Source organism: Strix aluco, chromosome 8 (assembly GCF_031877795.1).
Source record: "Strix aluco isolate bStrAlu1 chromosome 8, bStrAlu1.hap1, whole genome shotgun sequence".
NCBI classification, from domain to species: domain Eukaryota; kingdom Metazoa; phylum Chordata; class Aves; order Strigiformes; family Strigidae; genus Strix; species Strix aluco.
In genome coordinates, this window is record NC_133938.1 from 31,005,440 (window position 1) to 31,032,035 (window position 26,596).

Sequence of the window (26,596 nt, forward strand, 5' to 3'; positions counted from 1 at the left end):
CTGCTGGGCAGTGCTCTGGGTGCAGACATGGCTTTGTACAACACTACCAAACAGCCCAGCCCAGCTACGGCTGTTCCCCTTCTAGGCTCCCCACATCATCAGCCCTTTGAGACACCTATTTTGGGGAGGGGCAAAGGAAGACCTTTACATTATCGATGATAACAGAACTCAGCACTTTCAACTGGGGCAAAATCCAGAATTAAGAATTTCACAGAGATTTTCCGTTCAGTACATGTATCGGAATATGACCCGCTGTAGAACTGTTTTAAATCACATACCATTTAAGGCCTCAAGAAGGAGACAAACCTCATCTCTCCAAGAAAAAAAATTCTTTCTAGTCTAAAAAGCTGAACTACAGGAAGCTTTTTGAGTTCATCAATCACACAGCAGTAAATTAGGGAACAGTATCCTAGTTATTCTGTCTGAAACTTTACTTTATAAATACTTAATATATAGCAGTTTAGTTAGATCACTGCTTCAGATTTTTATTATTAAGCTGCAAACCCAGGCCTAGTCAGCTGACGGTAGTGTCTCCCTTAATGAGACCCAATAGATTGCGCTGTGCTTATTTTGCTTTTTTCTTTCTGGTCATAGGTGAGAAGTTGCGAGTCCTGGGTTACAACCAGAATGGTGAATGGAGTGAGGTACGTTCGAAGAATGGGCAGGGCTGGGTACCAAGCAACTACATCACGCCGGTGAACAGCCTGGAAAAGCATTCATGGTACCATGGGCCAGTGTCACGCAGTGCAGCAGAGTATTTGTTGAGCAGTCTCATCAATGGCAGCTTCCTGGTTCGTGAAAGCGAGAGCAGCCCAGGGCAGCTATCCATCTCGCTCAGGTACGAAGGACGTGTTTACCACTACAGGATCAATACCACCTCAGATGGAAAGGTAAGGATCTCTAGATAATGCTGCGGGGAGAGGAAATAAGGATATTAATTAAGAGGTGGTACAGAATATCTCAAGTTGCAGACTGTTAAAAGAGGGATCAATGTGAGAGAAAACAGGCCCACTGGTTGATTGATAGAAAAAAAGAACATGTGTACTAAGAATTCGGTGGTAACTCACTGAACACCTCTTTGGAAGAAGTGCAGACAGTACTTACCCGGGCTGAAAGCAGCTAGGGAGCAAAGCAGTTGTGGTTTGATGTGATATCTTTTCATTGATCCACTTAGAACAAGCAGAGCTTTGGTAAGTCAGCAGTTTTGATCAGCATTTTGAAACCTTGATCAAATATCAGTACGTTGTGTTGAGAGATGCAGAAACTGCACTTGGCTACAAGAATTCTGGTTTCTAGTCCTGTAAAGCACGAGGCGGGAGACAGCACTGCTCTCAAGTGATAGCTTATATCTAGCTGCCTTCTTCAGGTAAAAACCCCAGTTTAACATTAATTTGCCCAACAACATGAGAACATACACTCTAAAGTCTGGTTCCCTTACCCTTTTTTTTTTTTTTTTTAAATTTAAAACCTGCTGGAATGTTTTCCAGTGTTATTGAAAGCTTCCAGCTGCCGTCATTTAAGTAGATTCCTGGTTTGTTCTTAACAGGTATATGTGACAGCAGAAAGCCGTTTCAGCACACTAGCAGAGCTAGTGCACCATCACTCAACAGTAGCAGATGGACTGGTGACAACTTTGCATTACCCAGCACCCAAGTGCAATAAGCCCACTGTCTATGGAGTGTCCCCCATCCACGACAAGTGGGAGATGGAGCGGACTGACATCACCATGAAGCACAAACTTGGGGGAGGGCAGTATGGTGAGGTGTACGTTGGTGTCTGGAAGAAATACAATCTCACGGTTGCTGTGAAAACATTAAAGGTGAGTTTACAGATTGTTATGCACTGTTCATTTGGTCACCCTTTGTGATAAGGGTAAGGAGATGGTAACGCTCTTAGTTATACCTCCTAATAATAGGAATATCAGAAAATGGAGTGTGCTGATCTGTGTAAAATCCATGCTTGAGAGTAGCTTTGCAGAACAAAGTTACAAAACTTGCACCAGTGCATGTGGCTTAGAAACTATTTGGAATTTTGGCCCATCAAGCTCCTGCAGGAATATCCCAAGTCAGATCTGTAGAAATGGTTACCAAGTTCACTTCCCTTCCCTCAGAAGAGCTGTGAAGCTTTAAGAAATCAAAAGTGTTGGAAATACCTTCTACAACCTCTCTCCTACTCCTGGGGAAATTCAGCTTCTCCATTTATCTTCCTTGTCAAAGCCTTCTGTTTGTTTCAACATTAACAGCTACAATTCTACATACCCTCTAAGGAAGGGAGCTTTCAGGCTTAATTGTTATAGCGAGGCAGCTAAGTCAGTGATCCTGAGAGTCTTCCTCTCGCCAGCCACAGCTGCTTTGGTAGCCACAATAGCTAGCAAAGAAGAAAGCCTAGCACTTTCTGGGCACTGCAGATCTGTCACTTGGCCATGCTGCAGGCCAGCCAGGCAGCTTTTCAGGGCTGTTCTGTTTTCCTCTGGTAAAAGCCAAAAGAGCAGAATAGAAATAAGGATGCCATCATTTATATTCAGCTTGGATATGTGGTGTTAAGCAGACCTTGGTCATGAAGATAAATTTTCCATTCTTTTGCCTCTCTGTTTATCCAGGAAGATACCATGGAGGTGGAAGAGTTCTTGAAAGAAGCTGCTGTGATGAAGGAGATCAAGCACCCAAATCTAGTGCAGTTGTTAGGTTAGTGAAATTCCTTACTCTTTCTCTTCTTAATCGAGTTTTCACCAAAATGAAATCTCTCTTGCTTAAAAGCAGTGGCAGATTTTCTGTCTTTATGTAACTTTTTGAATCAGGTCAGGTTTTGGGGTGGTATTTTTGACAGCTTACTCCTTTATGTAGTATTGGAGGTAAGAGACACTAGTTTTAAATAAAACATCAAATATAGTAAATGACATTAGTAGACAACTTTGCTGTTGAGGCATGACTATGCATTTTATATAAAAGTTTGCAATATCAGCCTCCTGTCAGTTTGTACCCTTGGCCTTAGACATGCTCCAGGGTTCAGTTATCAGGGTCAGATTCCTTTTCTGCTGTGTTAAATCAGTTATTTCCCATTACTTATTTTTCTGATAGAACAAAATTATAAGAAAATTCAAAGTGAAGGAAAAAAATTATATTGGAAGCACAACAAATACCATTCTTCATACTTCTCAAATCAGAGACATTTATAGAAAAAGCTGTACTAAATAGAAAAATCAGTCCATAATTAAGCAGAAGATGACCAGATCACTGCTGTTGTAAGGGACCCTGTGTATCACCAAATAAGTACATGAGATCAAGGCAGTGGAGATGCAAGTCAGATCAAACAGCACATGAAGAAATCTGCAGGCTTTACAGCTTGGCTGTGCCCTGTTTGTCTCACTGACAAATGCATGACATGATGATCACTATTCAATAGTCTGCATAGCTGTTAATTCTACATGTACAAAGATTCTTAAGGAGACACCCTAAACCTTTACTAGTGTTTAATTGCCTCTGGGCTTTTGCTGCTTTCAGGAGCAAAGCTGTCAAGCCAAGCCTAGGATGAAAGGAGAAATGTGAAGAATGTGAAGGCTTTTAATAATGGCAACTATTCTGTACCCATTTAAAAAATGGGCACAGATGAAGTGTCTGCCCAGCCCTGTCTGGTTCCAGGAGCAGAGACTAGAAGATTTCTCATCACAGAGATGCATTTTTGCTCTCTCTGATGCACAGTATAGTTGTGTTTTACTCCTGTATGTGCCTAACGGTATGATCAGGCATTCAGCAGTGCTGCAGTGGGACTCACAGAGATTTGACATGAGTATCCGGTTGCCCTCCTCCTCCACTAACACATACTTTGTACATAATTGCAATGACTATAGCAAGCAGTCATCTGAGGAATGTGTGAGAATGCTGCTTTAGGAGCAGGTCCCACCGTGCTGATCACTTGCCCAGCTAGCACACATGGGAGTGCTTCACATTACTCTGTAGTGACATTTCAGTCTGGAAATCTTACCAGTTGACAGGTACCTACTTCCAGTTGGCCACTCATTAGCTTTATGAAGGAAGAGAGGGGAAGAAAAGCAAATCATACGTGTTCAAAATAACTCCTATTTCATTCTGTAACCCTCCAAAGAACAGAACTACTCCTTCATGTATATTATATAGGAATAGCAGTGCTTTGATAGACATGTTTCCCTCTGTCCATAAAGTGATGGACAGGTAAATAGACAGAAGCACTGAATTTTAAGCTGGGCTGCATTTTTCTGGGTCTTGTAGATGGAAGTCTTTGCTTTTCAGAGAAATGCTCATCGGTACAAAATGCGACAAATGGATATTAAATAAGGGATAGTGGTAAGCTAGGGAAGAAAGGGAAGCTTTATTCACATGCTCCCTCCTCCTCGCTGCTAGGTGTATGTACCCTGGAGCCACCCTTTTACATTGTGACAGAATACATGCCGTATGGGAACCTGCTAGACTATTTACGGGAATGCAACCGGGAGGAAGTGAGTGCCGTTGTGCTACTCTACATGGCCACTCAGATCTCGTCTGCTATGGAATACCTGGAGAAGAAGAACTTCATTCACAGGTGAGTAAAGTCACATTGAGCTGGTACAGTTTCAGACTGTCATGATGACCAGGCCACCAGTATGGAGCCCCAGGAATTCCTCCTTTTGTGGGGAGGTTTATTCCAGAGTTAGGTTTCACACTGGCTTATCCACTGGCTGTTTTGGTTTCAATACTGCCTTGCAGTACCTTCTGCCCGTGACTTCTGTAGCGGTCTTACAATCTTCTGCACGACTGCCTGTCAGATAGGAAAGTTGGTGTTGTCCTGTTCTGATGCACCCCCTCTCAGCAAGACATTGTCAACCCCAAGTCCTATTTTAATCCAGTCAGATAAAGCCATGCCATAAAGCTGTTACCAGTGTGTGACGAGCTGCTGATCTCATCCTATTCTCAGGAAACATAAACTTCTCATCGTAACAGCTGTCATTACTGGAAATTTAATAGAACTTAGAGAACGAACCCTAATCCTGGCTTACCTTTTTGCCCACTCAGTTTCTGACACTGTTCAGAGCAAACCTCATGTGGCCTTTACCTGCTGTATAAAGAGAGTGCTTCTATGATTCCTGATTCAGAAGATGGGGACAGGCTATGCAACCACAAGACTGTATTCAAAAGCCCTGTTCTTGCTCCAGTAATGTGCTTTCTTCCTTTGTACAGGGACCTGGCAGCACGGAACTGCTTAGTTGGAGAAAATCATGTGGTGAAGGTGGCTGACTTTGGCTTAAGTCGACTTATGACTGGAGATACCTACACAGCTCATGCTGGAGCCAAGTTCCCAATCAAATGGACGGCTCCTGAGAGCCTGGCCTATAACACCTTTTCAATCAAATCAGATGTGTGGGGTAAGAAAACTCCCCTTCGATGTTCTTTTCTGTTTCATTTTGTTTTACTTTGCCAGCCTAGACAGTAACTTGCTTTCTAGTCTGGGAAAAAACATGGGAGGAGACGGTCACGTCCCAGGCCACAACTTCACGAACCAATACCATTTTTGGCAAGTAATGTCTTCACCTAGACTGGCCTGAAATATCTGCAAGGAAATGATGCCGCCTCAAGCTGCAGTAAAGGCTACAATGTAATGAGCAACACAAGAGGAGGGCAGATTTATGACCAGCAATTTTGTTTTCCTCCCTTTTCAGCCTTTGGGGTGCTGTTATGGGAAATTGCTACCTATGGAATGTCACCATACCCAGGCATTGACCTCTCTCAGGTGTATGATCTGCTGGAAAAGGGCTATCGGATGGAACAACCTGAGGGGTGCCCTCCAAAGGTTTACGAATTGATGAGGGCATGTGAGTATCTTCTTCCAGTTTGGGGGATAAATCTGTAATTAACTCTGAAGTCCTTGCTTCTTACATGCCATTTTGTTAGCTAATGTGGAAAAGGCCCTGTCACCTGGGATGTACCTGGTTACTGATGCAAAATGAGTCTGGGAACAAGACTTCACTCTCAAAAACTCATCTCTGAGTACAGCTAGATAGCACTTTGTGGCAAATTGTACTGGTATTTTGTCAGTAGGACTCTTACTATGGAATCACCAAATTAGAAGGAAATTTAGGTCTCTGCAAAAACAGCACCTCAGTAGTTGACACGTAGTTCACAAGGTTGCACAAATCGCATCCTCCAGTCATATCATGAAAAGCTCCCTAATGCTCCATAACAAATTGAAAATCTACTAATAAAAGGCCAAAAGATACAGTGTGCTACAGGAAGAGAGCAACAGAGTTAAAGAGCCTTGCCAATCTCCTTCAGTCCCACAAGGACAGAGAACATATTGGGCAAAAGGCTGAAGATCCTAGGGAGCAATCCAGGCCATGCTGTTGAGTAAGGTAAGCAGAGAGACCATGTCAGTGTGACCAGGGTGGGAAGAAACTCCTTGGTGCTACCTCAGGCAGTCTGTGTGGCCCTCAGGGCACAAGGCAGACACACCAGGGCTTAAGGGGCCATTCTACAGCCTGTTTCCAGCAATGCCTGATCCCCAGCACGTCAAAGAAAGTCAGGGTGAACTTCAGTTATGAAACAAAGAAGCTGAGTAATGATGAAGGATGTTGCTTCAGAAAATCTTCAGGAAGCTGACAAAAGCCCCAAAACCAGAGAATTGATATGATATTAGTGCAGCCCAAAATGAGCAGAATGCCAGTCACCTTCCAGACCCTATGGTGATATCAACAGATAGTGCTTCCAGAATACATTCCCCTAGTGCAGATTTCTAACTACAGAATTTACACTTTTCATCATGATACCCATCTATAACTTTCCAAGCTCCATCTTAGATCAGTGCACTCTCTTCCTCTTTACCCCACAGGATGCCTACATTCTCCTTTTGGAAGGCTCTGCCTGAATTTGAGTATTAAGAGCATGTGAGCAGAATGTTGCCTGGAGCTTTGGACACACAGTTACCTGTGACTGGGCTAGATGTGTTCAGTCTAAACAGTCAGGGTAGCAAACGTGGAATTCTCCTTTGCCCAAAAAATTCAGAAACAGGGACAGGGAGATCAGAAGAACCTGTGGAGTTAGCAGAGAGCTGGGATTTTTAGAATTTGTTCCTTCCTCTGAAGATCCGTTTGTTAGGATGCAGTAGGGTGACTGACTGCTGCTATGAATTGATCTGTGAATGACTCCAGTCTGTTTAATAGTAGGAGATCAGAGTCTAACTATGGTTGAGAAAGCTTAGGTATTTTCTGTCTCCTTCGAGAAAATAAAAATCTATCTTCTACCTGTTTCAGGCACTGAGACTTACTTTGCTTTCTCACATTGCAGGCTGGAAGTGGAACCCACCAGACCGGCCTTCCTTTGCTGAGACCCACCAGGCTTTTGAAACCATGTTCCATGACTCGAGCATCTCAGAGGGTGAGAGCCCCTGTTGCTTTATTTCTGAAACAGTACCGGAGGTTATCCCCATGTTATTGACGGGCCCTTAAGGCTCATCTGCTAGCAGTGGAGGTTGTGGTGAAGCTTCATCCCTTACTTAATTTCTTAAGCATAAGTGGGTAAAAACACTCAAATACCGAATAAACTTTAGACATATACCAGTGCAGGGGACAGTATAGTTTCATTTGTGCACTAAGATGCCAAAGAGTTAATTTAAAGAATATTGTCTCCTCTATTAGAGGAAGCCTCTTGTTTCCCAGACTGAAGACTAAGGAATAGTGAGTGATGCTGAGAGAGAAAGATGCATGCATATCACAGTCCCCTGCTGACTGCAGCATTTAGGTCATGAAATATTATTCTACCAGCCTTCATTTTTAAAAAGCCTGCCTTAATCTCTTAAGCTACTTAGCTACTTCTGGGAGTAAATCTTTGCAACTCAACTCTCAAATATAATCAACGAGGAGGTAAATACTGGTGAGAAGTGCGATACTAGACAGCAGACAAGCAGAAATGTCTGAGCATCTTCTAAATTTTTAAATTAAATGTGAAGCTGATCCATCCACTTCCCCACTACAGAAAAAACACACCAGATCAAATTCTACCAGGGAGCATCTATAATAGACACATCAAATGGCCCACACAGATGCCAACCTGGGTGTGGCCAGGAGATTGTGTGGGTTTTTTCTGGTTTTTTTTAGTCACATACCTTGTGTTGATGTTGGGAAGGAGACAGACAGTCTTCATTTCTAATAGGGAGGTGCAGTGCTTTGCCTCAAGCAAAGCAGCTTAGATCCAGATCCAGAGAGGATACAACTTTTGGGGGATCCCAGGAGCATCAACAGGAGGCACCTTAATTAAAAACAGAGACAAATTCATTCAGTGCTGGCTTCGGCTCTTGAGCAACCCTTAACCCAGCAGAGAGCTACATTTGTGCTAGACCTCTTGTACAGATCCTACCACTGGGGTGTTTTTGCTGAATTTATAAAGATGTAAATGAGTTTGGAAGCATTATGAAAAACATCTTACCCTGAATACCTCTAGACTTGAGAAAAACTAAATCCATAAACTATGTATTTCTCAGTCCTGTATCTTTTCTTGCCAGTCTGGGTTTCCAGTAAAGTCCCAGATTTTCTTTCCCTCCTCCTCTGCTGGTCTCTGTTCCAACTATTACCACCCCCCCCTTTTTTTTTTTTTTTTTTTTTCCCTTACAGAGGTAGCAGAGGAGCTTGGAAGAACAGCCTCTTCCTCATCCATAGTTCCTTACTTGCCCCGGTTACCCATGCTTCCCTCCAAGACTAGAACACTGAAGAAACAGGCAGAGAACAAGGAGAACATTGAAGGCACACAAGATACTGTGGAGCACTCGGCTTCCAGCTCAGCACCAGGTATGGGCACTGGGAGAGTGGCAGCGAGGCCACGTGTTCTGGGGTAGGCTTGCTACTGGTGGAAATTGTCAGAGAAATAGAAGAAAACAGAACAACGTGACATGGGAAGGTGCTTTGCACTGCTGTGTCATTAGAGCTGTTGGCCACCTCAGCAGCCCAATTATTTACTAGCAAATAGAAAACGCTGCAGCTTATTCAAATGTTCTTTTAGTAAATCTCATTGTATTTTTTTCTTTTAAACTTAGTTTTGCTGCTCTTTTTTAAATGACAACTTCAAAAATAAGTTGACAGTGTGAGAGATTTTCTTTTATACTTGTGGTATTTGAGGAAGGAGGAAAAAAACTACTGGAAGAAAAGAGCAACTTCACTTTTTCCTGAACTCTCTCCTAAGTGGGCTCCTTGGTATAGACAACAGACAAGTCACGCATGCAGAAGTGGGAAAAAAAAAAAGTAAAAAAAAATCAAAATCACACCAGCCTCGCACAAAACTGAAAGCACTAACTTCCTCTCTCAGCCTCTCTCTGCAGAACCTGGGCAGCTAAATACATCAGGCCCATAAAGCCCACTGCAGGATAGGGGGGTGGAAATGGAAACTGATTTTGCAGATTCACGCTTGTTTCTTCTGTCTAGGTTTTATCAGAAGCACACAGCCAACAAGTGGGTCTCCCGCGCTGCCTCGCAAGCAGAGGGACAAGTCACCCAGCAGCCTGTTGGAGGATGCCAAAGAGACCACTTTCACCAGGGACAGAAAAGGTGGCTTCTTCAGCTCCTTTATGAAGAAGAGGAATGCTCCCACGCCTCCCAAGCGCAGCAGTTCCTTCCGGGAGATGGAGAATCAGCCCCATAAGAAATACGAGCTGACGGGTAACTTTTCATCTGTTGCTTCCTTGCAGCACGTGGACGGGTTCTCTTTTGCTCCCGCGCAGCAGGACGCAAGCCTGGCGCCACCCAAGTGCTATGGCGGGGGCTTTGTTCAGAGGACCTTCTACAACGACGATGGCACTGGTACCAGCAGTGGTGGGGGTGTAAGCACCAGTGGTGGGTGGTCGGGCATCACTGGTTTCTTTACACCACGCTTGATTAAAAAGACACTGGGTTTACGAGCAGGAAAACCCACTGGCAATGAAGAAGCTTCAAAGCCTTTTCCAAGGTCAAACTCTACATCTTCCATGTCCTCAGGGCTTCCAGAGCAGGATAGGATGGCAATGACCCTTCCCAGAAATTCCCAGAGGTCAAAAGTCCAGCTGGAACGGACAGTGTCCACCTCCTCTCAGCCCGATGAGAGCACAGGGAGGGCCAATGACCTGCTTCCCAAAAGGTTTGAAGAAGGCCCTGCTTTGACCAGAGAGAGACCAAAAGCAAAACTCTTGCCAAGGGGTGCCACAGCACTCCCTTTCCGAACGCCCTCCGGATCGGAAGAAAAGGAGGGTCCAGGGCTAGCAGCAGCTTCTAAGGGTAAAGAAAAAAACAGTGCCCAACGACAAGGGGCCCTTGAGGATGGCGAGAGACCGGGGTGGTCATCTCCAGTAAAGGCTGCAGCAATACTTCCAACCACTCATAACCACAAAGTGCCAGTCCTAATCTCACCCACTCTAAAACACACTCCAGCAGACGTGCAGCTCATTGGCACAGACTCTCAGGGTAATAAATTTAAGCTCTTATCTGAGCATCAGGTCACTTCTTCCGGCGACAGGGACCGGCCCAGACGGGTAAAACCAAAGTGTGCTCCACCTCCACCACCAGTGATAAGGCTCCTACAACAGCCAGCTGCCTGCTCAGATGCAGCAGAAGAGCTGAGCAACGTGGCGGGAGCGCAGCATGGACTGGATTCGAGTGAAGGGAGTAAGAAGGCAGCAGCAGCAGCACCTGTTGGTGGAAAATCTGGGAGGCCTGTGATGCCTCCACCTCAAGTGCCTCTGTCATCGTCTTCCACCTCCCCAGTGAAAATGGCCAACGGCACGGCTGGCGCAAAAGTAGCGCTAAGAAAGACCAAACAGGCAGCCGAGAAAATCTCCGCAGACAAAATCAGCAAGGAAGCACTGCTGGAGTGCGCAGATCTTCTCTCGAGTGCCATCGCCGAGCCGACACCAAACAGCCAGCTGGTGGACACAGGGCACCAGCTGTTGGATTACTGCTCAGGCTACGTGGACTGCATCCCGCATACACGCAACAAATTTGCCTTCCGGGAAGCCGTGAGCAAACTGGAACTCAGCCTGCAGGAACTGCAGGTGTCCTCGACAGCTGCTAGCGTCCCTGGGGCAAACCCCGTCCTTAATAACTTATTGTCATGTGTCCAAGAAATCAGCGATGTGGTGCAAAGGTAGCTACTGTCAATCTGGGTAAGAGAAATACACACGGGGAGGGAGGGGGGACTTTTTTTCTGTACTGATGCTTTCAAAAGGAAAGACTGATACTTGAGTATGTGAAGTACCTCAGATCACTGAGTTCTCCTCACGTTTACAGGTTCATCTCAAAAAATGGGGATGGAGAGGGTAGATTAAAGCTGTAAGGGGCAGAACATCAAGTATTTGTCCCTACCTAGTCAGGCTGATCTGCCTGGTATGGCAAGGGAAGGCAGTTCCTTGCTCCTCCCTTGGAGAGGCAGGAGAATCGATGGCAGGTTCTCGCTCTGGGAAGGATGGTTTGACATGTGATAGCTGGAGTACTGGAGTGGCTGCGGGCCACTGGGCCGTACAGATCCTCCCCTGTCTGCACTAACATGTGCATTGGTCTCCTGACAAGGCAAAGGAAAGGCACTGGGGTTCCTTTGGTACCAACTGCCGAGCAGTCTGAGCTGGAGTAGCTCTGAAGGGGGAGGCCGTGTGCGGTTGGGGGAAAGGTCTAATGCACTGACAGTATTCAGAGCTGCTGGAGGTGGATGCACTAGCCGAGATGGCTTACTTCCACGGCGCTGTTGCTGCTGTAACGAGAACTGCAAAATTAGTTAATATATGAAACTATCCCTTTTCCCTCCTGTCCACCTCATCCACCACATGTTCTCATCTTTGTTGTATCTGAAGCCTCAAGGATGCTGGGCAGACTTACCACTGGAACACCCCCTTCTCCACCACACAGCCTTCTCTCAGTTAATACCTATTTCTAGTGGTCTAGTACGGGTGCTGCTTGATGGTCACTTGTGAGTAGTTTGAGGCTCTTGCACAACTTGCCAGTGTTGTTATTGGGGTGAGTGGGTTTGTTTTGGTTTTTTTGTTTTTTAAGCTCTAGATTGTTTCTAACTTGTTACCAGGTTGACTCCCCAACTCAGTTTCATCACCTTGAGGACCCGTGGTAGGTAAGGCAGAGCCTCCACCACCCCTGGCTGTTCTCCACATTTCTTTAGCAGTCGCAGTGCTGTGGGGCCAGCTGGAGAGCCAGAAAGGACAGCCTGGCCTGCCCGCCACGCGCCCTCACTGCTGCAGGGCTCCCTGGACCTGTCCCTACTCTTGCTATAACACCAACACTTCACACTGGCCACTTCCTGGGATTTGTTCTAGTGCTTACCAGTCTCGCAGGCTTTCAGCTTCTCTGCCTAGGTACGGCAGCACACAGGGGAACCACAGCCATCTTTTTTTATTTATTCCTGTGTCTTAAAGGCTAGACCAGAATCTTATGCTGTAGCATAGGGAACACGCACATAAACGACACGCTCCTCTGAGGTGTGACAACAGATGTTATGGCTCTGCCTCGGAGGGCTCCCCCGGGGTTATGGTCTCTGATGCCTACTGACAATCCCAGAATGAAAGCAGTCCTGTGGTTGAAGTTGCCTCCCGTGGTCCTAGTGCTGTTTGTAGACTGCTGCAGCCTCAAAAAGCTGGTTTTCTGCGTATACGCACAACCCCCGAGATGTAAATGTACTGGCAAGTAGGAAGACCTCAACTAACTTAGTTTGCGAGAGGAAGAAAACAGGCCTGATATACCTGGCTCCAAATACACGTTACCCTGCATGCTGCTGCTCACTTCACACTGTTGGTGATGGTAGAAGATCTCGCTTGCTTTGCACCTTAAATCTTTTATTTTTGGCTAAAATGCTTTTTTAACTTGTTTTTAACGTGTGACTGTGCTGCTTTTAGTTTGAGCATTTAGAGTTGAGCTGGGGCACACGTGTGAATTTAGAAGATGGGCACTTCCATTTCAGTCTAGAAGCATGGCCCTGTTGGTGCTTGGAAGTAGGCTGGGCTGTCTCAGTGAGTGTCCCTGTTTTTTCCATGGAGCATAGCGAGACAGGGGCCTGAAAAATCTTTAGAAATGGTCTGGTGTCATCTGAGAATCCTCATTTGATTGCTGGTCTGTGGTAAACAAAGTTGTGTCACGATGCATGAATGCACACCAGTGGAGCAGTATGCGAGGTGAAATGGACCATTTCAGCTTCACTGTCCAAGTGAGTGGAATGGGGGGGGGAAGCAACCCCTCCACCCCAACTGACAGGCATTAAAGTGAATTAATTATTCCTGTGAGTCAGTTTTACTCCAGTAAGCTGGTACCTCAGTGGAGACAAATCAAAGTACAGCGTGGGTTACTCATCCTGACTTAGCCGTACCAAGCCTAACCCACCAAAGCCTGTCCTCTAATTCTGCAGCAGGGTCTTCAGCTAGCCCAGGCTCTCCTGCAGCCCTCAGGGCAGCGGACCAGGGGAGGCTGGGCCGGGGCTCTTCCACAGCAACACCCAGCTGTAAGACAGAGTACCAAACCATTATCTTGTAGACTTTACTGAGGGCTTTTGTGGTTTACCTTATCTCTTTCAGTCATCTTTACTGAAGGTGTGCATCGCTGCACACCAAACTAACTGCCTTTGGAAAGGTGACCTGCAAAGGGAAGAAGGCTTGTGGTATTGCTTCACGTGGCCTTTCAAACAATCAGAAGGATTTAAAAGGTATGGGAGCTTTCTTCGGGGCAGAAGGGCAGGTCGTGGTTGCCCTGGCAGACAATCGCGTGGTTTCATCAAGGTACTACTGCTCAGCCTAGGACAAACAAACTGAAGCTGAAGTGATTCTCAGGGGAAAGGTACTTTAACCAGAAAATTTTAAGGCTGTTAGTCCAGTTCTGATGAATATTTTGAAAGAAGTTTGTTTTTTTTTTTTTCCTGAATGCCAGTCTTCCAGAAAAGCTCCACCAAACGTGATAGAATAGCAAACAGTTCCTGGAATTTCAAACTACTAAAACTCCCCTCTTTCAGCCCTTTCTGAAGAAACTAACTGTGTCCCAACGAAGGCCTGGTTCCCCTCCACTGGTCATCCCCAGTTCCTTTCAGACCGCCTGGTTTCTCCCCCACCACGGCAGAGGTGATGGGCAGTGGGCTGGGGCAGTACTGCAGCTGAAGGAGCTATCTGCTTTGACAGAGTCACGGAGTGGCTGAGGGTGGCACGGACCCTGGGAGGTCACCTGGCCCAGGCAGGGCCATCTAGAGCCACCCAGCCAGCTGTCTGACCATGGCCAGGCGGCTTTTGAGTATCTCCAAGGATGGAGACTCCACAGCCAATGTGAGCAACACAGAAGCCTATTCAGTTCTGATCCCTCTTGTGGTGGAAAAACACGGAGCAGTGGAATTTGGGGATTTGCCTGCCACCACTCCTACGGAGAGTGTTTGCTCTGCTCTTACCTCTTATCTTACATCAGGTAGGTAGATGGTGGCAGAAGTAGTGCTGATTCGACACTAGGTTTTTTTCCCCTAAATAGGAGGCTGCAGTATTGCTGCTGCTTCTGCTGCCCAACAGTGTTTTATTCCCAAACAGAAAGAAGGGAAAAAACTGGCAAGAGAGCAAAAGGATGATATATCTGGGAAAGCTGGTGCTGCTGTAAATTACCATTCAGGTTCTTCCTTCCACAGCTACTATCCTAAAATTGTTACTGTTCCTTCTCCCTTTTGCTGGGTTTGACTTTCTGTTCAGTCTTAAAGGTCTCTAGCAGCTTCTCTGCTTTCAGCCTTGCACAGTTTGTTCAAAGTAACATGGGGGTGGCGGGGCCCTGGTATTTGCCTCAATGAAGAGCACTTCTTGCTCCACTGTTCAGGGGATGAGACAAGGCATAAACTCCGGTTGCGTTGCTTTTCCTCACCCCGTCAGGATGCAGTTGCAGCTGGGCTCTCTCACTTGCACTAGTATGGGCTAGAATTTCATAGAATCATAGACTGGTTTGGGTTGGAAGCAACCTTAAAGATCATCCAGTTCCACCCCCCCCCCCGGCTCCCCGCCATGGGCAGGGGCACGTTCCACTAGCCCAGGTTGCTCAAAGCCCCGTCCAACCTGGCCTTGAACCCTTCCAGGGAGGGGGCAGCCACAGCTTCTCTGGGGCAACCTGTTCCAGTGTCTCACCACTCTCACAGTAAAGAATTTCTTCCTTATATCTAATACAAATCTACCCTCTTTCAGTTTAAAACCATTACCCCTTGTCCTATCACTTCGCTCGCTGATCAAGAGTCCCTCCCCCCTTTCCTGTAGCCCCCATTAAGTACTGGAAGGCCGCTATAAGGTCTCCCCAGAGCCTTCTCTTCTCCAGGCTGGACAACCCCAACTCTCTCAGCCTGTCCTCACAGGCGAGGTGCTCCAGCCCCCTGAGCATCTTTGTGGCCTCCTCTGGACCTGCTTGAGCAGGTCCATGTCCTTATGTTGGTGCCTCCAGAGCTGGACACAGAACTCAGGGGTCTCACAAGAGTGGAGGGGGAGAATCCCCTCCCTCAACTTGCTGGCCACACTTCTCTTGATGCAGCCCAGCATACAGTTGGCTTTCTGGGCTGCAGGTGCCCATTGCTGGCTCATAGTCAGTTTTCCATCCACTACTACCCCCAAGTCTTTCTCTGCAGGGCTGCTCTCAATCCACTCATCTCCCAGCCTGGATTTGTGCTTGGGATTGCCCCAACCCATGTGCAGGACCTTACACTTGGCCTTGTTGAACTTCATGAGATTTGCACAGACTCACCTCTCCAGCCTGTCCAGGTCCCTCTGGATGGCACATCCCTTGCCTCCAGCGTGTTGGCTGCACCACACAGCTTGGTGTTGTTGGTGAACTTGCTGAGGGTGCCTCGATCCCACTGTCCATGTCGCCAACAAAGATGTTAAACAGCACCGGTCCTGACCCCTGAGGATGCCACTCGTCACTGCTTTCCACTTGGACATGGAGCCATTGACACAACTCTTTGAGTGCGACCATCCAGCCAGTCCCTTACCCACTGAGTGCTCCATCCATTAAACCTGTGTCTCTCCCCTTTAGACAGCATCAAAAGCTTTGCACAAGTCCAGGTAGATATCAACAGTTGCTCTTCCCTTAACCACCAGTGCTGTAACCCCATCGTAGAAAGCTGCCAGATATGTCAGGCACTATTTAGTGAAGCCATGTTGGCTGTCACCAATCACCTCCTTATTTTCCAGGTGCCCCAGCATACTTTCCAGGAGGATCCGTTCCATGATTTAAAGTAGTCTTTGCACCAGGGGATGGCATCACGTAGGGCCTGGTAATGCCAAGCACAAAGCACACACACCAGTGAGTTGACAGGGGCACTTCTTCCTTCTAGCTACTGTGGGAACTGGCCGACTCAGAGGGGTGGTTCTCTCTTCTTCCTGCGCTGTACACCCTTTTTATCCCCAGAAGTGGTGCACTCGGCTGTCTCACTTCACTTTAATCGTATTCTTCATTAGCGTGGACAGAGATGAAGCTGAATTAAGAGTCTGGGTCTTGGGATTGCATCAAATTTAGCTGCTGGGAAAGCGGAATTGAATGGAGCAATGTTGCTGATGCGGAACACAGTGGGGAAGGGGGATTGTCTGTTCCCATCCTCCTCACACAGGCCATTTCTCCTGACCACCGCTGGCCTTGTGTCAGAGCGACAGTCACACTCACGCGTGCTGACATCCCCTCACGTGTGCTTATGCAAGAGTTTTATGGCACACCGCGCTCTGCGGGCAGGGGGAACTAGACCCCACAGCGTGGGACAACAGCTGCACCAAAACTGCTGCACTAACAGAGCAGCCCCTCGCTAAAGGGCAGCAGGGGTGGGGGCAGGTAGGATGGGTAGAGAAATCCAGGCCCCACTGTCTGTAGTGCTTCCCTAAGGCAGGCTGCCCCAGCAGCTGAGCCGCTCCCCATTTTGCTTCTCAGTGCTCTTGGGCATCAGGAGCTGTGACAAGCACTAATGAATCCAGATTATCTGCTTTGCAAACATAACAGGCTGCTGTCTTTTCTCTTTTAAAAAAACACTCAACCCAGCCCTGCTGCTAATCCGTAGCCGGCAGGAAAACCGAAGGGTAGCGACTACAGCGTGCTCAGGAACCTCCCGCTTCAGCGCGAGCGGCACCAGCTAGCACGGGCGGGCACTGGGGTTGCACTCCCCTTGCCTGGAGGGTAGAACAAATCCTTCAGCCCGTTCCCTGGTGGTAGGAAATAAGAGGTTATGGGACACCTGACTGACTGATTTATAATACCGAGATGATAAGAAATGTCTGTACCAAAGGGGGTCATTCTTCCAAATGTGGCTGTTGTGCACGGGAGGTAAAGCCCGATGGGCTCGGCACGCTGTTTGTATCTGTAGTGAACTCATTGAGGGCAGGAATGGATTAAAATGAAACACGTTCATCACCAATCACTCTACCAGTGTTGTCAACTGTTTTTGTTTTTAATTATTATTGTAATATATTTTGGTTGTTTTTCTAATTTAATTCTCTCACTATCGTCTGACTGTGAACTGCGAACAGTGTTAAACTTGATGTAAATAAGGCCCTTTGAAGGGCCTCTTTGCCTGTCGTTCCACAAAGTTTTGCCAATTTGCATTTTGTTTTAAATAAAGGTTGCAATATTTTATTGGCAAAAAACCACAAGTATATGCTGCCTTTTTTTCTTAAGGAATATTTGAAGCTGCTCTGTACTAACCTGAAGTTTGTTATTTTGCACAGAAAATACGAGATTATTATAAACCTGTTAAAAACAGAAATAATGCAATTCTGCCAGATTGCAAAGAAAAGCAGTAGTTTTATTTATGCCCTTAAAATCGAACTGAGTGTTGCCATGGAGTGGTCAGAGGAGAGCGGTTCTTGCTGTGGGGGCTGCATCATCGAATGCTCTACTGAAACTTAATTCTGAAACATACACATGTGACCTGGCAGAGCGCAGGGTCTTGCGTCATCAGTTTGACAGTTGCCCTCATTCCTAACACCACCACCTCCATCAGAAACACTGAGACCTGCTTAATGTGCCAACTTCATCCCAGCCTGGCGCCGGCGAAATGCCTGAAAAAGTGACTCCCTTCCACTCCCAGCAGCATCAGTCTAACCTGGACACCCGAAGATTCTGTTCTGTTTTAAAAAAATTATGGGTCATCCTGGCCTGTACAACCTTCTAAGCAACTAACCTTCAACTAACTAACAACTTCTGATCTTCCTGCCCAGGTTATGAAACGCAACCAAGTCGTGTCTGCCTGCGGGGCTGCGTCCTCCGTTCCCCGGGTGCGTCTCCCTCTGGTGTTTCCCAGGCTGAAGCTTCAGGCTGGACTCTTGTGATCAAGAGATTAACCATAAACCGAGTCTCAGAAGTGCCTGATAACACTGCAGGCTGGCACAGGCCCTAAGGTCCAACCGGGAGACAACACGTAAGTTTAAACTACCTTTGCAGCAGCTGAGCAGTAAGAAAGCAGCTGGCTCGGCTTCCTGCCTTGGACTGTGAAGCCTCCTTAGATAACGGAGCCAGCGTGCCCGGAGGGAAACACGGACTCAAAGTCTGCGGAACGCCTAAGTATGTCTGGTCAATCTTTTCCCCGAGGTTGTGCTGCTCATCACTGGCACCGCGGAGAGGTTCAAAGCTTAAAATAGATCCAAGGTCCGCACACGCGGTGTGCAGGGAGCTAAGCCCTGTCCTTGGCATGTGCTGTTTCACCTCATTGCCCCAGCACCGCTGTGTTGGAAGGGAGTTTTGACCTCGAGGTCGCAAAGTGATTCCAGTAACACTGTTGAAATTTTTTGGTCCTGCTGTAACATACTTATCACCTGGCAAGTACCCAGACAGCAAACAGCCCCTCAGTGTAGTAATGCTGATACCAGCCAAACAAACACAGCATGCAACATACTGAAAAAAGAAAAAAAAAAAAAAAAAAAAAAAAGCCAAGCTTGCTGCATCCCTGAAAACCTGAATGCAATCGCAGCCTGTTCCTTCAGCCACCATCCTCCTCAACCACCCTTTGCTCTTGAAAGGGGAACTAGTATCCCCTTTTTCATTTTTGTGCTGGTTTTGGCTGGAATAGAGTTAATTTTCTTCATAGTAGCGAGTACAGGGCTGTGTGTTGGATTTGTGCTGGAAACAGTGTTGATAACACAGGGATGTTTTTGTTATTGCTGAGCAGTGCTTACACAGAGTCAAGGCCTCTTCTGCCTCTCACCACCCCACCAGTGAGCAGACTGGGGGTGCACAAGAAGTCGGGAGGGGACAGAGCTGGGACAGCTGACCCCAACTGACCCCAGGGATATCCCACACCATACGGTGTCATGCTCAGCGTATACAGCTGGGGGAAGGAGGAGGAAGAGAGGGGATGTTCGGAGTGATGGTGTTTGTCTTCCCAAGTCACCGTTACACCTGATGTGTCCTCTTCCTGGACTTGGCTGAGCACCTGCCTGCCCATGGGAAGGGGTGAATGGATGCCTTGTCTTGCTTTGCTTGCACACGCAGCTTTTGCTTTACCTATTAAACTGTCTTGATCTCAACCCACGAGTTTTCTCACCTCTAGTCCTCTCATTCTCTCCCCCATCCCACTGCAGGGGGTGAGTGAGCAGCTGCCTGGGGCTTAGTTGCCAGCTGGGGTTAAACCACAACAATTTTGCAGTGAAGCAAATGCACTCTTCACCCAACTGCTTCAAAAAATAATTTCGGTAGAAGTTCATCTTATCCCCACAGCTGCTTCCATACAACGAAAGACTCCAATGAGAGAGGGACACTCCAAAGCAAGAGGCTATGGATTTGACATCTCCAGAGGAGATTATTCAGTCATTTTCTCTATGCGAGGGTCTCCCTGCACAAACTGTCATCCTGGCACAGATGTCCCTGAGCAGCAGACACCTTGTGAATGCAGGAGAGCAACAGAGAAAAAAAAAAACACCTCAGCTCCAGCAAAACAGTTCTGTGCAATCTTGTGAAGTGACAGAGAAAACTGGGGACAGGGATGAGAATGTGGCTTCTGCTGGACTGTTTCAACAGGAGCAGCCTGTTCCAGGCCTTCCTTCATTACATGGTAACAAACCAAGGGCTTGGACGTCCCCACTCACATGAAACAAAGCTCCTGTCAGCACAACCAAATCACTACTTCAGGCTACTACCTGCTAAAAGAAGGGACTTAAAGACCAGACAGACTTCAAAGGCAGCCAAGCGCAGGCTGTCCCTGTGTCCCAGGAGTTAAGGCTGAGCGGGATGCGCCTCCTCCCCTACAAACTGCCCTCGGAGTGACAAGGGGTTAAGTCTCTGTCCCTGGGCAAGCACAGGGCTGGGTAACCTGCCTGACCTTGTGCAGGAGAGCAGCTCCTGGCGTGTAGAACCACCTTCACTGGTGTAGTCCCACCTGCTGTTCAAGGAAGGAAGTAATTGATGCGCTGGGATACAGATTTGCAGCCTTGTGCAGAGAAGAGTTTCTCCTCTTTGGGGACAAACACCATCATCCTGGCCACCTCGTCGAGGGCTGCCTCGGTGTATGGGAGTCCCTGGGCCAGGAAAGCATCCCGCGCGCAGAGCTTCACGTGATGGTACTCCAGGGGCAGGAACGGCACGAAGAAATCAATGAGCTTCTCTTTGAGGAGGAGGCTGCAGGCGTAACCACTCTCTGTAGCAAAACGCAAGACAAGACAAACTTCAAGAAGCTTCACCTGAGAGCTGTCATCCCTCTGCGTACGCGGTGGGAGACGGACACCCCCTCGTAAGGAGCTGGCCAGCGCTCAGGCTGAACACAGACCGTCACTGCGGCTCGCCCACCTCGGGCCAAGAGAAGCCTGAACCCCCAGAGAAGCCTTGACACCTCCCTACGGTGTTAGGCTGCCTCTCGCCACCTGGCCGTTTTCAGGGCTGAAGGGGGCAAGGAGGACTCACCGCTCCCTCCTCGTGCCTCGCTGCTGCAGCGGTGCTGTGCTCGTGGGGGCGAAGGAAGGGGCTCACGTTACAAATAACCCCAGGGTGGGGTTGGAATAAAGGCTTGTTCCACAGCACACACACTTGTGCAGCACGAGGTGGATGGGACACCTGCGTAAGCGAGGCCCCAAGCCGGCGCAGAGGGGCAGGTTTGCGGGCAGCCTGCCCACAGCATCCCGCGAGCGAGCCCGGCTCTTACCTTCAGGCTCCTGCAGCTCCAGGCGCAGCCGCTGCTCCAGGAACTCCATGGAGATCTCCTCCCGCGCCCGGCCAGCTCGCCAGAAGTCCAGGGCTACCTCATTGATGGTGTTGCCACCGAGATTGCTGTGGACACAGAAGGGAAGTCATTCAACTGTGCCCCAGAGATGAACTGCCAGCAGCCTCCTCTACAGATAGGCCTCAGCAACTCCGTTAGCAATGAAGGATTCGCTGTGTAGGATCAGCATCTGAAATACTAGCACATGGAGGAACCAGCTTTCTTCCCGAGGAGCTCCTTTCTATAGGCATCTACACAGCTACCTTCCATCCTGCCAGCTCAGACCCTGGGGCAGCTGCTTCCTCTCCCAGGGTGAGACCAGGAGCCAGCAGAATCCTCCCCCTCCGTCAGACCCCCGTCCTGGCTGGGATGCCATCCACCTCGCAGGTGACACTTGGCTCTGCACCAAACTCTCAACAAGCCACCACTGGAAGTCCAAGTCAAAGGGCAGAGCATGTGGCAGGAGTCCCACTAGAAGTAAAGGTCCAGGGCAGGGACTCAGGGGGCAGCCCGGGACCTGGCAAAGCATCCCCCAGCCGAGGGACAAAGCAGGACAGTTCCCACGTGAGGAGGCCTCTGCGCACCCGCTGTGGGGGCAGCTACGGGATGGGGGATGCGAGATCCTGACAGTCCCTGAGGGTCCCAGGGCAGCCCCTCACCTTGGGAAGCAGTTCAAGGCCAGGCAGCCCCCGAGCGCTGGTGAGGGGTTGGCTACAGCCTCAGACAACAGCCCCCAGCCCCGAGTGCCCCACCACCAGTGAGCTGGCAAGACTGGGAACCAGCTGGCTACAGAGGTGGCAGAGGGGGAGGCGGAGAGGCACTGGGAGACACAGATCTCACACCCATCTTTCCTCTTGTGTCAGAGGCTCTGGACCCATTCCCCAAATGGAGGGGAGGCAAAATTAAAAAGCCATCACTGTTTCCCACCCCCCAACACCACCTTGTTAGGAGGGAAACAGCTCGTACCGATTCTGCTCCCACCCAGACCACGGGAGGAGCAGCTCCTTTTCACTGAGGACAGGCAGCCAGTTCCACCCCAAACCTGGCCAAAGCTGCAGCACCAGGCCAGCGTCCAAGGGAACCCTGGGGGAGAGCCAGCTCTCCTCCAACACATCTGTGTCACAGTGCCACCAGGTGCGATGGAACCCCCCCCGATTACACACCGCTGCAGTTCAAGGCACCCTGCTCCCCTCTGCTTGGTGGCACGAAGGGGCTGACGTGTCCCCCTTCACCCACAGGGCTTGCCAGGTAGGACAGGAGGTCAGCTCAGCGCAGCCAGCAGCATGTCCACCCTGCCCTGAGCAACAAGGGAGGATCTGCTGCCTTCCCCACGGCTCCTGCCGGGGGCCCACGCAGGACAGAAACGTGGTCAGCTCCACCAGTACTGGGCACATACACAGGCTCTCCCCATGGGAAGAGAGAGAAACTTCCCCGGGGAACCACCATGCTTGGAGATCAGAACACTTGCCTGGATGGTGGGAGATGGAAGCGAACGCTCTGCCCACCCCCAGCCTGGGGGAACCTCTTGCCAGAGCCAAGCTGAAGGCTGTAACTCCTAAACTGAAGGGGGCCCAAGATGCTTGTTGCTTCTTGGCATATCTCACTGGCTACTTGAGGCACGTGCCTACCTCACATCTCGGTTTTGAGATGTCCCGCTTCTCCCTCCAGATGCATCCCACCTAGGCTCGGCTCAGGGACAGCACTGGGGCGTGCACATGCCGAGTCCTTTCTCCTTTTGGGTGGGAAAGGAACCAACTAAACCACAGGCTGAGCTGATGCCAGGATCAGCCCTCACAGCCGTGCAGGCCGATGGCAGCTCTGCCTGCAGCCACGGCCAGGCAGTGGGAACTGCCCACCTCCCACTCCCAACTAACAGTGCCACGTTGCACAAGAGCTTCCACCAAGACCCACAGCCCCAGCTTTGCTCCCTGGAGTACGGGATCTCCCTGCTTAGCTGTGCAGGGTGACACCACGCTAGCTCTGACCCTCACTGGTTCCTTGTCTCAAAGCCTAGACTCAGGTGTCCCAGCTAATCACAGAATCATCTTGGTTGGAAAAGACCTTGAAGCTCCTCCAGTCCAACCCTTAACCTCACACTGACCGTTCCCAACTCCACCAGATCCCTCAGCGCTGGGTCAACCCGACTCTTCAACCCCTTCAGGGATGGGGACTCCCCCCGTGCCCTGGGCAGCCCATTCCAACGCCCAACAACCCCTTCTGGACAGAAATACTTCCTAAGAGCCAGTCTAAGCTGGACCTCAGCTCCTCCTGCAAATGCCCCATAGCCAGGGAGGATGCCAGCATCAGAAAGTAAAACTGACCATGGAGGCAAGCACTTCTTGGAGGAACTGGACATCTCCTTCCCCTCTCCTGCAGCCTGAGCTCCTCATATCACACAGCTCAGGGGATAAATTCCATCGCTTGGTTCCTCACCATCCCCTTGGAGACCCAGAAATCACCTGAGGAATAGGAAGATGGATCTCTGGTAATCCACCTGGCCCTTGCTGTCATAGCGAGCCATGAAGGGCTTGATGGCATCCAGGAGGCCGAAATGAAGCTTCTCTGCCTCATCGAAGATGAACAGGGACTGCCTGCAGAGCTGCACAGTCTCGCTTATCTGCTTCTTCAGCTGAGCCTGCAGAGCAGCAGGGAGGAGCGTGAGAAGCCCAGCAGCAGTCATTGCCACCAGATCACCGTGCAAGGGGCTGAGCCTGGATGCTGTGGGTTAACCCTGGCTAAGCTAAGCACCACACAGCTGCTGCCTCACTCCCTCCCACCCAGCGGGACCAGGAAGAGGATAGGAAGAGCAGAAGCAAGAAAATGAGTCAAGATAAAGGTCGTTCAAAAAGCGAAGGAAAGAGGAAGAAGAAAGAAAGAAATCAAAGCAAGTGATGCAAAGGCAACCACTCACACCTACCACAAATAGACTGATGCCCAGCCAGTCTCTGAACAACGGCTTCCTACCCCAAAACCCCTCAGTTTTTACTGCTGAGCACAACAGTAAATGGCACAGAGTATCCCTTTGGTCAGTCAGGATCAGCTGTGTGGTGTGTCCCCTCCCAACTTCTTGTGCACCCCCAGCCTCCTGACTGCGGGGGCAGAGTGGGAGAAGGAGAAGGCCTTGAGGCTGTGTGAGTGCTGCTCAGCAGCAGCCAAACCACCGGTGTGTTATTAACACTGTTTTACTCACAAATCCAAAACACAGCACCGGATGGGCTGCTGTGAAGAAAATGAACTCCCCCCCAGCCAGACCCAGCACACTGGACCATCCCCACGGCAACACCGCGCTGCGGGCTCTCACCTTGTACGAGTCCACATACTTGTGATGGGGGAAGTGGAGGAGCGAGATGAACACCCTGACACACTCGCTCTTCAGCCCGTCCCGGTACAGGTGACTGGCCACCATCCGAGCCACAAAGTTCTTGCCTGTGCCAGACCAGCCGTGGAAGGAGAGGACCAGAGCCTTCTCTGGTCGTGGGCTCTGCAGGAATCTTTGCACCGCCTGGACGACGACTTCTTTGGCCAAGTGCTGCCCATGGAGCTGCCCGTTGAGGTCTGCTTCTAGCCCTGCGGGAAAGAGAGGGCAAGAGCTCAGCCTTAACTTGCAAGCCCAGCTGCTGCCGCGAGTGGAAATAAGAGGAGAAAATGTGGCAGAGCTCTAAGGCCCACAGCCCTGCTGGTGGGGCTGCCTGTCTGAGGGGACTCTGAAGTGGCATTAAAGCCACAGGGTTAATGAGGCAGCTGCCTGCACCCTGCCTGCACCAGCCATGACTGCAAACAGCCACAGATCTTCTGCTGACTCCTTTTTTCCTTTGGGAAGTGGAGGAGGTGTTTGATGACTGCAGAGAGCACTGGAGCCCTAATGCCCTCATGAGCTCCCAGCAGAGGGAACGGGTACCAGGGGGCTCAGGGACAGCAAAATGCAACACTTGTGCGGGGCTTACACACAGCTCTGGGTGTTCCCTCCTGACCCGGGGCTGGGTACGGGGCCGGTTTGGATCCCACTCCATATGCCTGGGAGCTACTGGATGAAGGCAGGGTTCGGGGCAAACGGGAGCAGATACACTGTACAGCAAGGAACAAACTCTCCTGCAGTCTCAGAACTACAAATGAATAATGGGAAACGGGACTTAGCTCGGCCCCTCACCCTCCCACCAGCTCAGCACCCTGACTAGGAATGCCCTTTATTTGCATCACTTACCAAATTATACTTTTTTTTAAAAGGAAAAAAAACCCACAAACAACAAAAGAGACAACAGGGAGAGGCAGCAGAGACAGGCATTGCTTAGGGTCTCCCAAGCCCAGCCCAGCACCTACCTGTGAGATTGTTGACGATCCTGCAGTCTCCTGTCTTGCAGCACTTGCCGAAGCTGCAGTACCATGCAGAGAGGATCTCCAGGTAATCCTGCCCCACCAGAGGCAAGCTCCAGCCTGGAAAACGCAGTGGTCTGAGCACAGACATGCCAGCAAGTGTCCTCTTTGCATTCTGCGCAGCCGCCCAGCTGAGGCCTGTTAATGTCCCTTCGTGGCAGGTGCGGGGAATCAGACCCTGCCCCGCCAGGCAGCTCGGGCTGCAGGGAGGGGGAACAAGCGCCTGTCGGGGAGCAGTTGGCTCAGGTACCCGGTGCCAGCATGTCCCCTCACCACACCCGTGTCTGTGGCAACCCCAGGTACGGCGAGGAGGAGGGAGATGCCCTGGGCAGTGACCGTGGGGGAGGGAGGGACAGCACCCCCAGCGGCTGGGGGCACAGGGGCAGGATGTTTGGACCTGCTGCTGTTTCTGGGCCATGGGAGAGGGAGAGGAAGGAGGAAGGTGCCTACCTGGGCTGGGGCTGGACTGTTCTTCCTCCTCCTCCTCCTCGCAGTGCTCCTGCCACACCTTGCACGCCAGGTACTGCCAATACTGCTTGGAGAGAGCACCCACAGCTCCCAGGTGCTTCTTCACGGCTTCGTACCTCGCCCTGCCCCACGGTCCCCCCTCCGCCACGGGGCCCTGCTCCTCTTCCCAGGGCCCCCTCGTCGCCGTCCCTCGGCTCCCCAGGCCCCCCGAGCCCCCCGGCAGCAGCAGGAGGAGGCCGCAGGCCAGCCCCAGGCGGGCCGGGAGCCTGCCCTGGCCCATGGCGGAGGGCTGGCAGCAACGCCGGCCCCGGCTCTGCTGGGTGGCCGCAGGCTCCCGGCCTCCCTTAAACCGCCCGAGCCGTGATCTCACTTCCTGGCCGCCTGCAATTGGAGCTGCTGGGGAGAGCTGCGGGCCGGGGTCACCGCCACACGCCAGACAGGGCCCCGGCCCGCCAGCAGACCCCGCCGGGCTCGGCCCCGTTCCTCAAGGGAGGCACCGGCCACCGCCCGTCTCTGTTCCGCACAGAGCTTGGATCTCGTCCTCTCCCCAGGCGAGCGGCTTTCTTTTCCAGCTGGGCTGGAGAGATGCCCAAGGCAGCTCCCCGGCACCACTACCAGCTTTAGACTGGCTC

At 50.0% G+C, this 26,596-nt stretch overlaps 2 protein-coding genes across 4 annotated transcripts in view; one reads left to right on the forward strand and one right to left on the reverse strand.

Moving 5' to 3' along the window:
• ABL2 (ABL proto-oncogene 2, non-receptor tyrosine kinase) overlaps positions 1–17,589 on the forward strand; it is a 51,543-nt gene extending 33,954 nt beyond the window's left edge. The window contains exons 3-11 of the mRNA XM_074832978.1: positions 595–890; positions 1,547–1,819; positions 2,600–2,684; positions 4,377–4,554; positions 5,190–5,374; positions 5,669–5,821; positions 7,290–7,379; positions 8,612–8,785; positions 9,416–17,589. Coding sequence (XP_074689079.1) covers positions 595–890; positions 1,547–1,819; positions 2,600–2,684; positions 4,377–4,554; positions 5,190–5,374; positions 5,669–5,821; positions 7,290–7,379; positions 8,612–8,785; positions 9,416–11,109 — 3,128 coding nt within the window. The 3' untranslated portion in view covers positions 11,110–17,589. The remainder of the gene's footprint in view (positions 1–594; positions 891–1,546; positions 1,820–2,599; positions 2,685–4,376; positions 4,555–5,189; positions 5,375–5,668; positions 5,822–7,289; positions 7,380–8,611; positions 8,786–9,415) is intronic.
• On the reverse strand, positions 856–26,244 carry TOR3A (torsin family 3 member A). 3 transcript variants are annotated; one of them, XR_012624183.1, is made up of 8 exons: positions 25,947–26,244; positions 25,443–25,556; positions 24,427–24,692; positions 23,585–23,760; positions 21,069–21,193; positions 20,253–20,567; positions 8,107–8,249; positions 856–910 (listed from the first exon to the last, which is right to left on the reverse strand). XR_012624183.1 is itself a non-coding variant. In XM_074832979.1 (6 exons), exons 1-6 carry the CDS (start codon positions 26,242–26,244, stop codon positions 20,317–20,319), a joined length of 1,230 nt encoding a protein of 409 aa, XP_074689080.1. In that variant the 3' UTR covers positions 17,721–20,316. The 3 variants fall into 3 exon arrangements, 1 of the variants encoding a protein (XP_074689080.1); XR_012624182.1 differs by lacking the exon at positions 856–910 and having other exon boundaries at positions 7,923–8,249; XM_074832979.1 differs by lacking the exons at positions 856–910; positions 8,107–8,249 and having other exon boundaries at positions 17,721–20,567.
• Between the last annotated feature and the right edge of the window lie 352 nt (positions 26,245–26,596).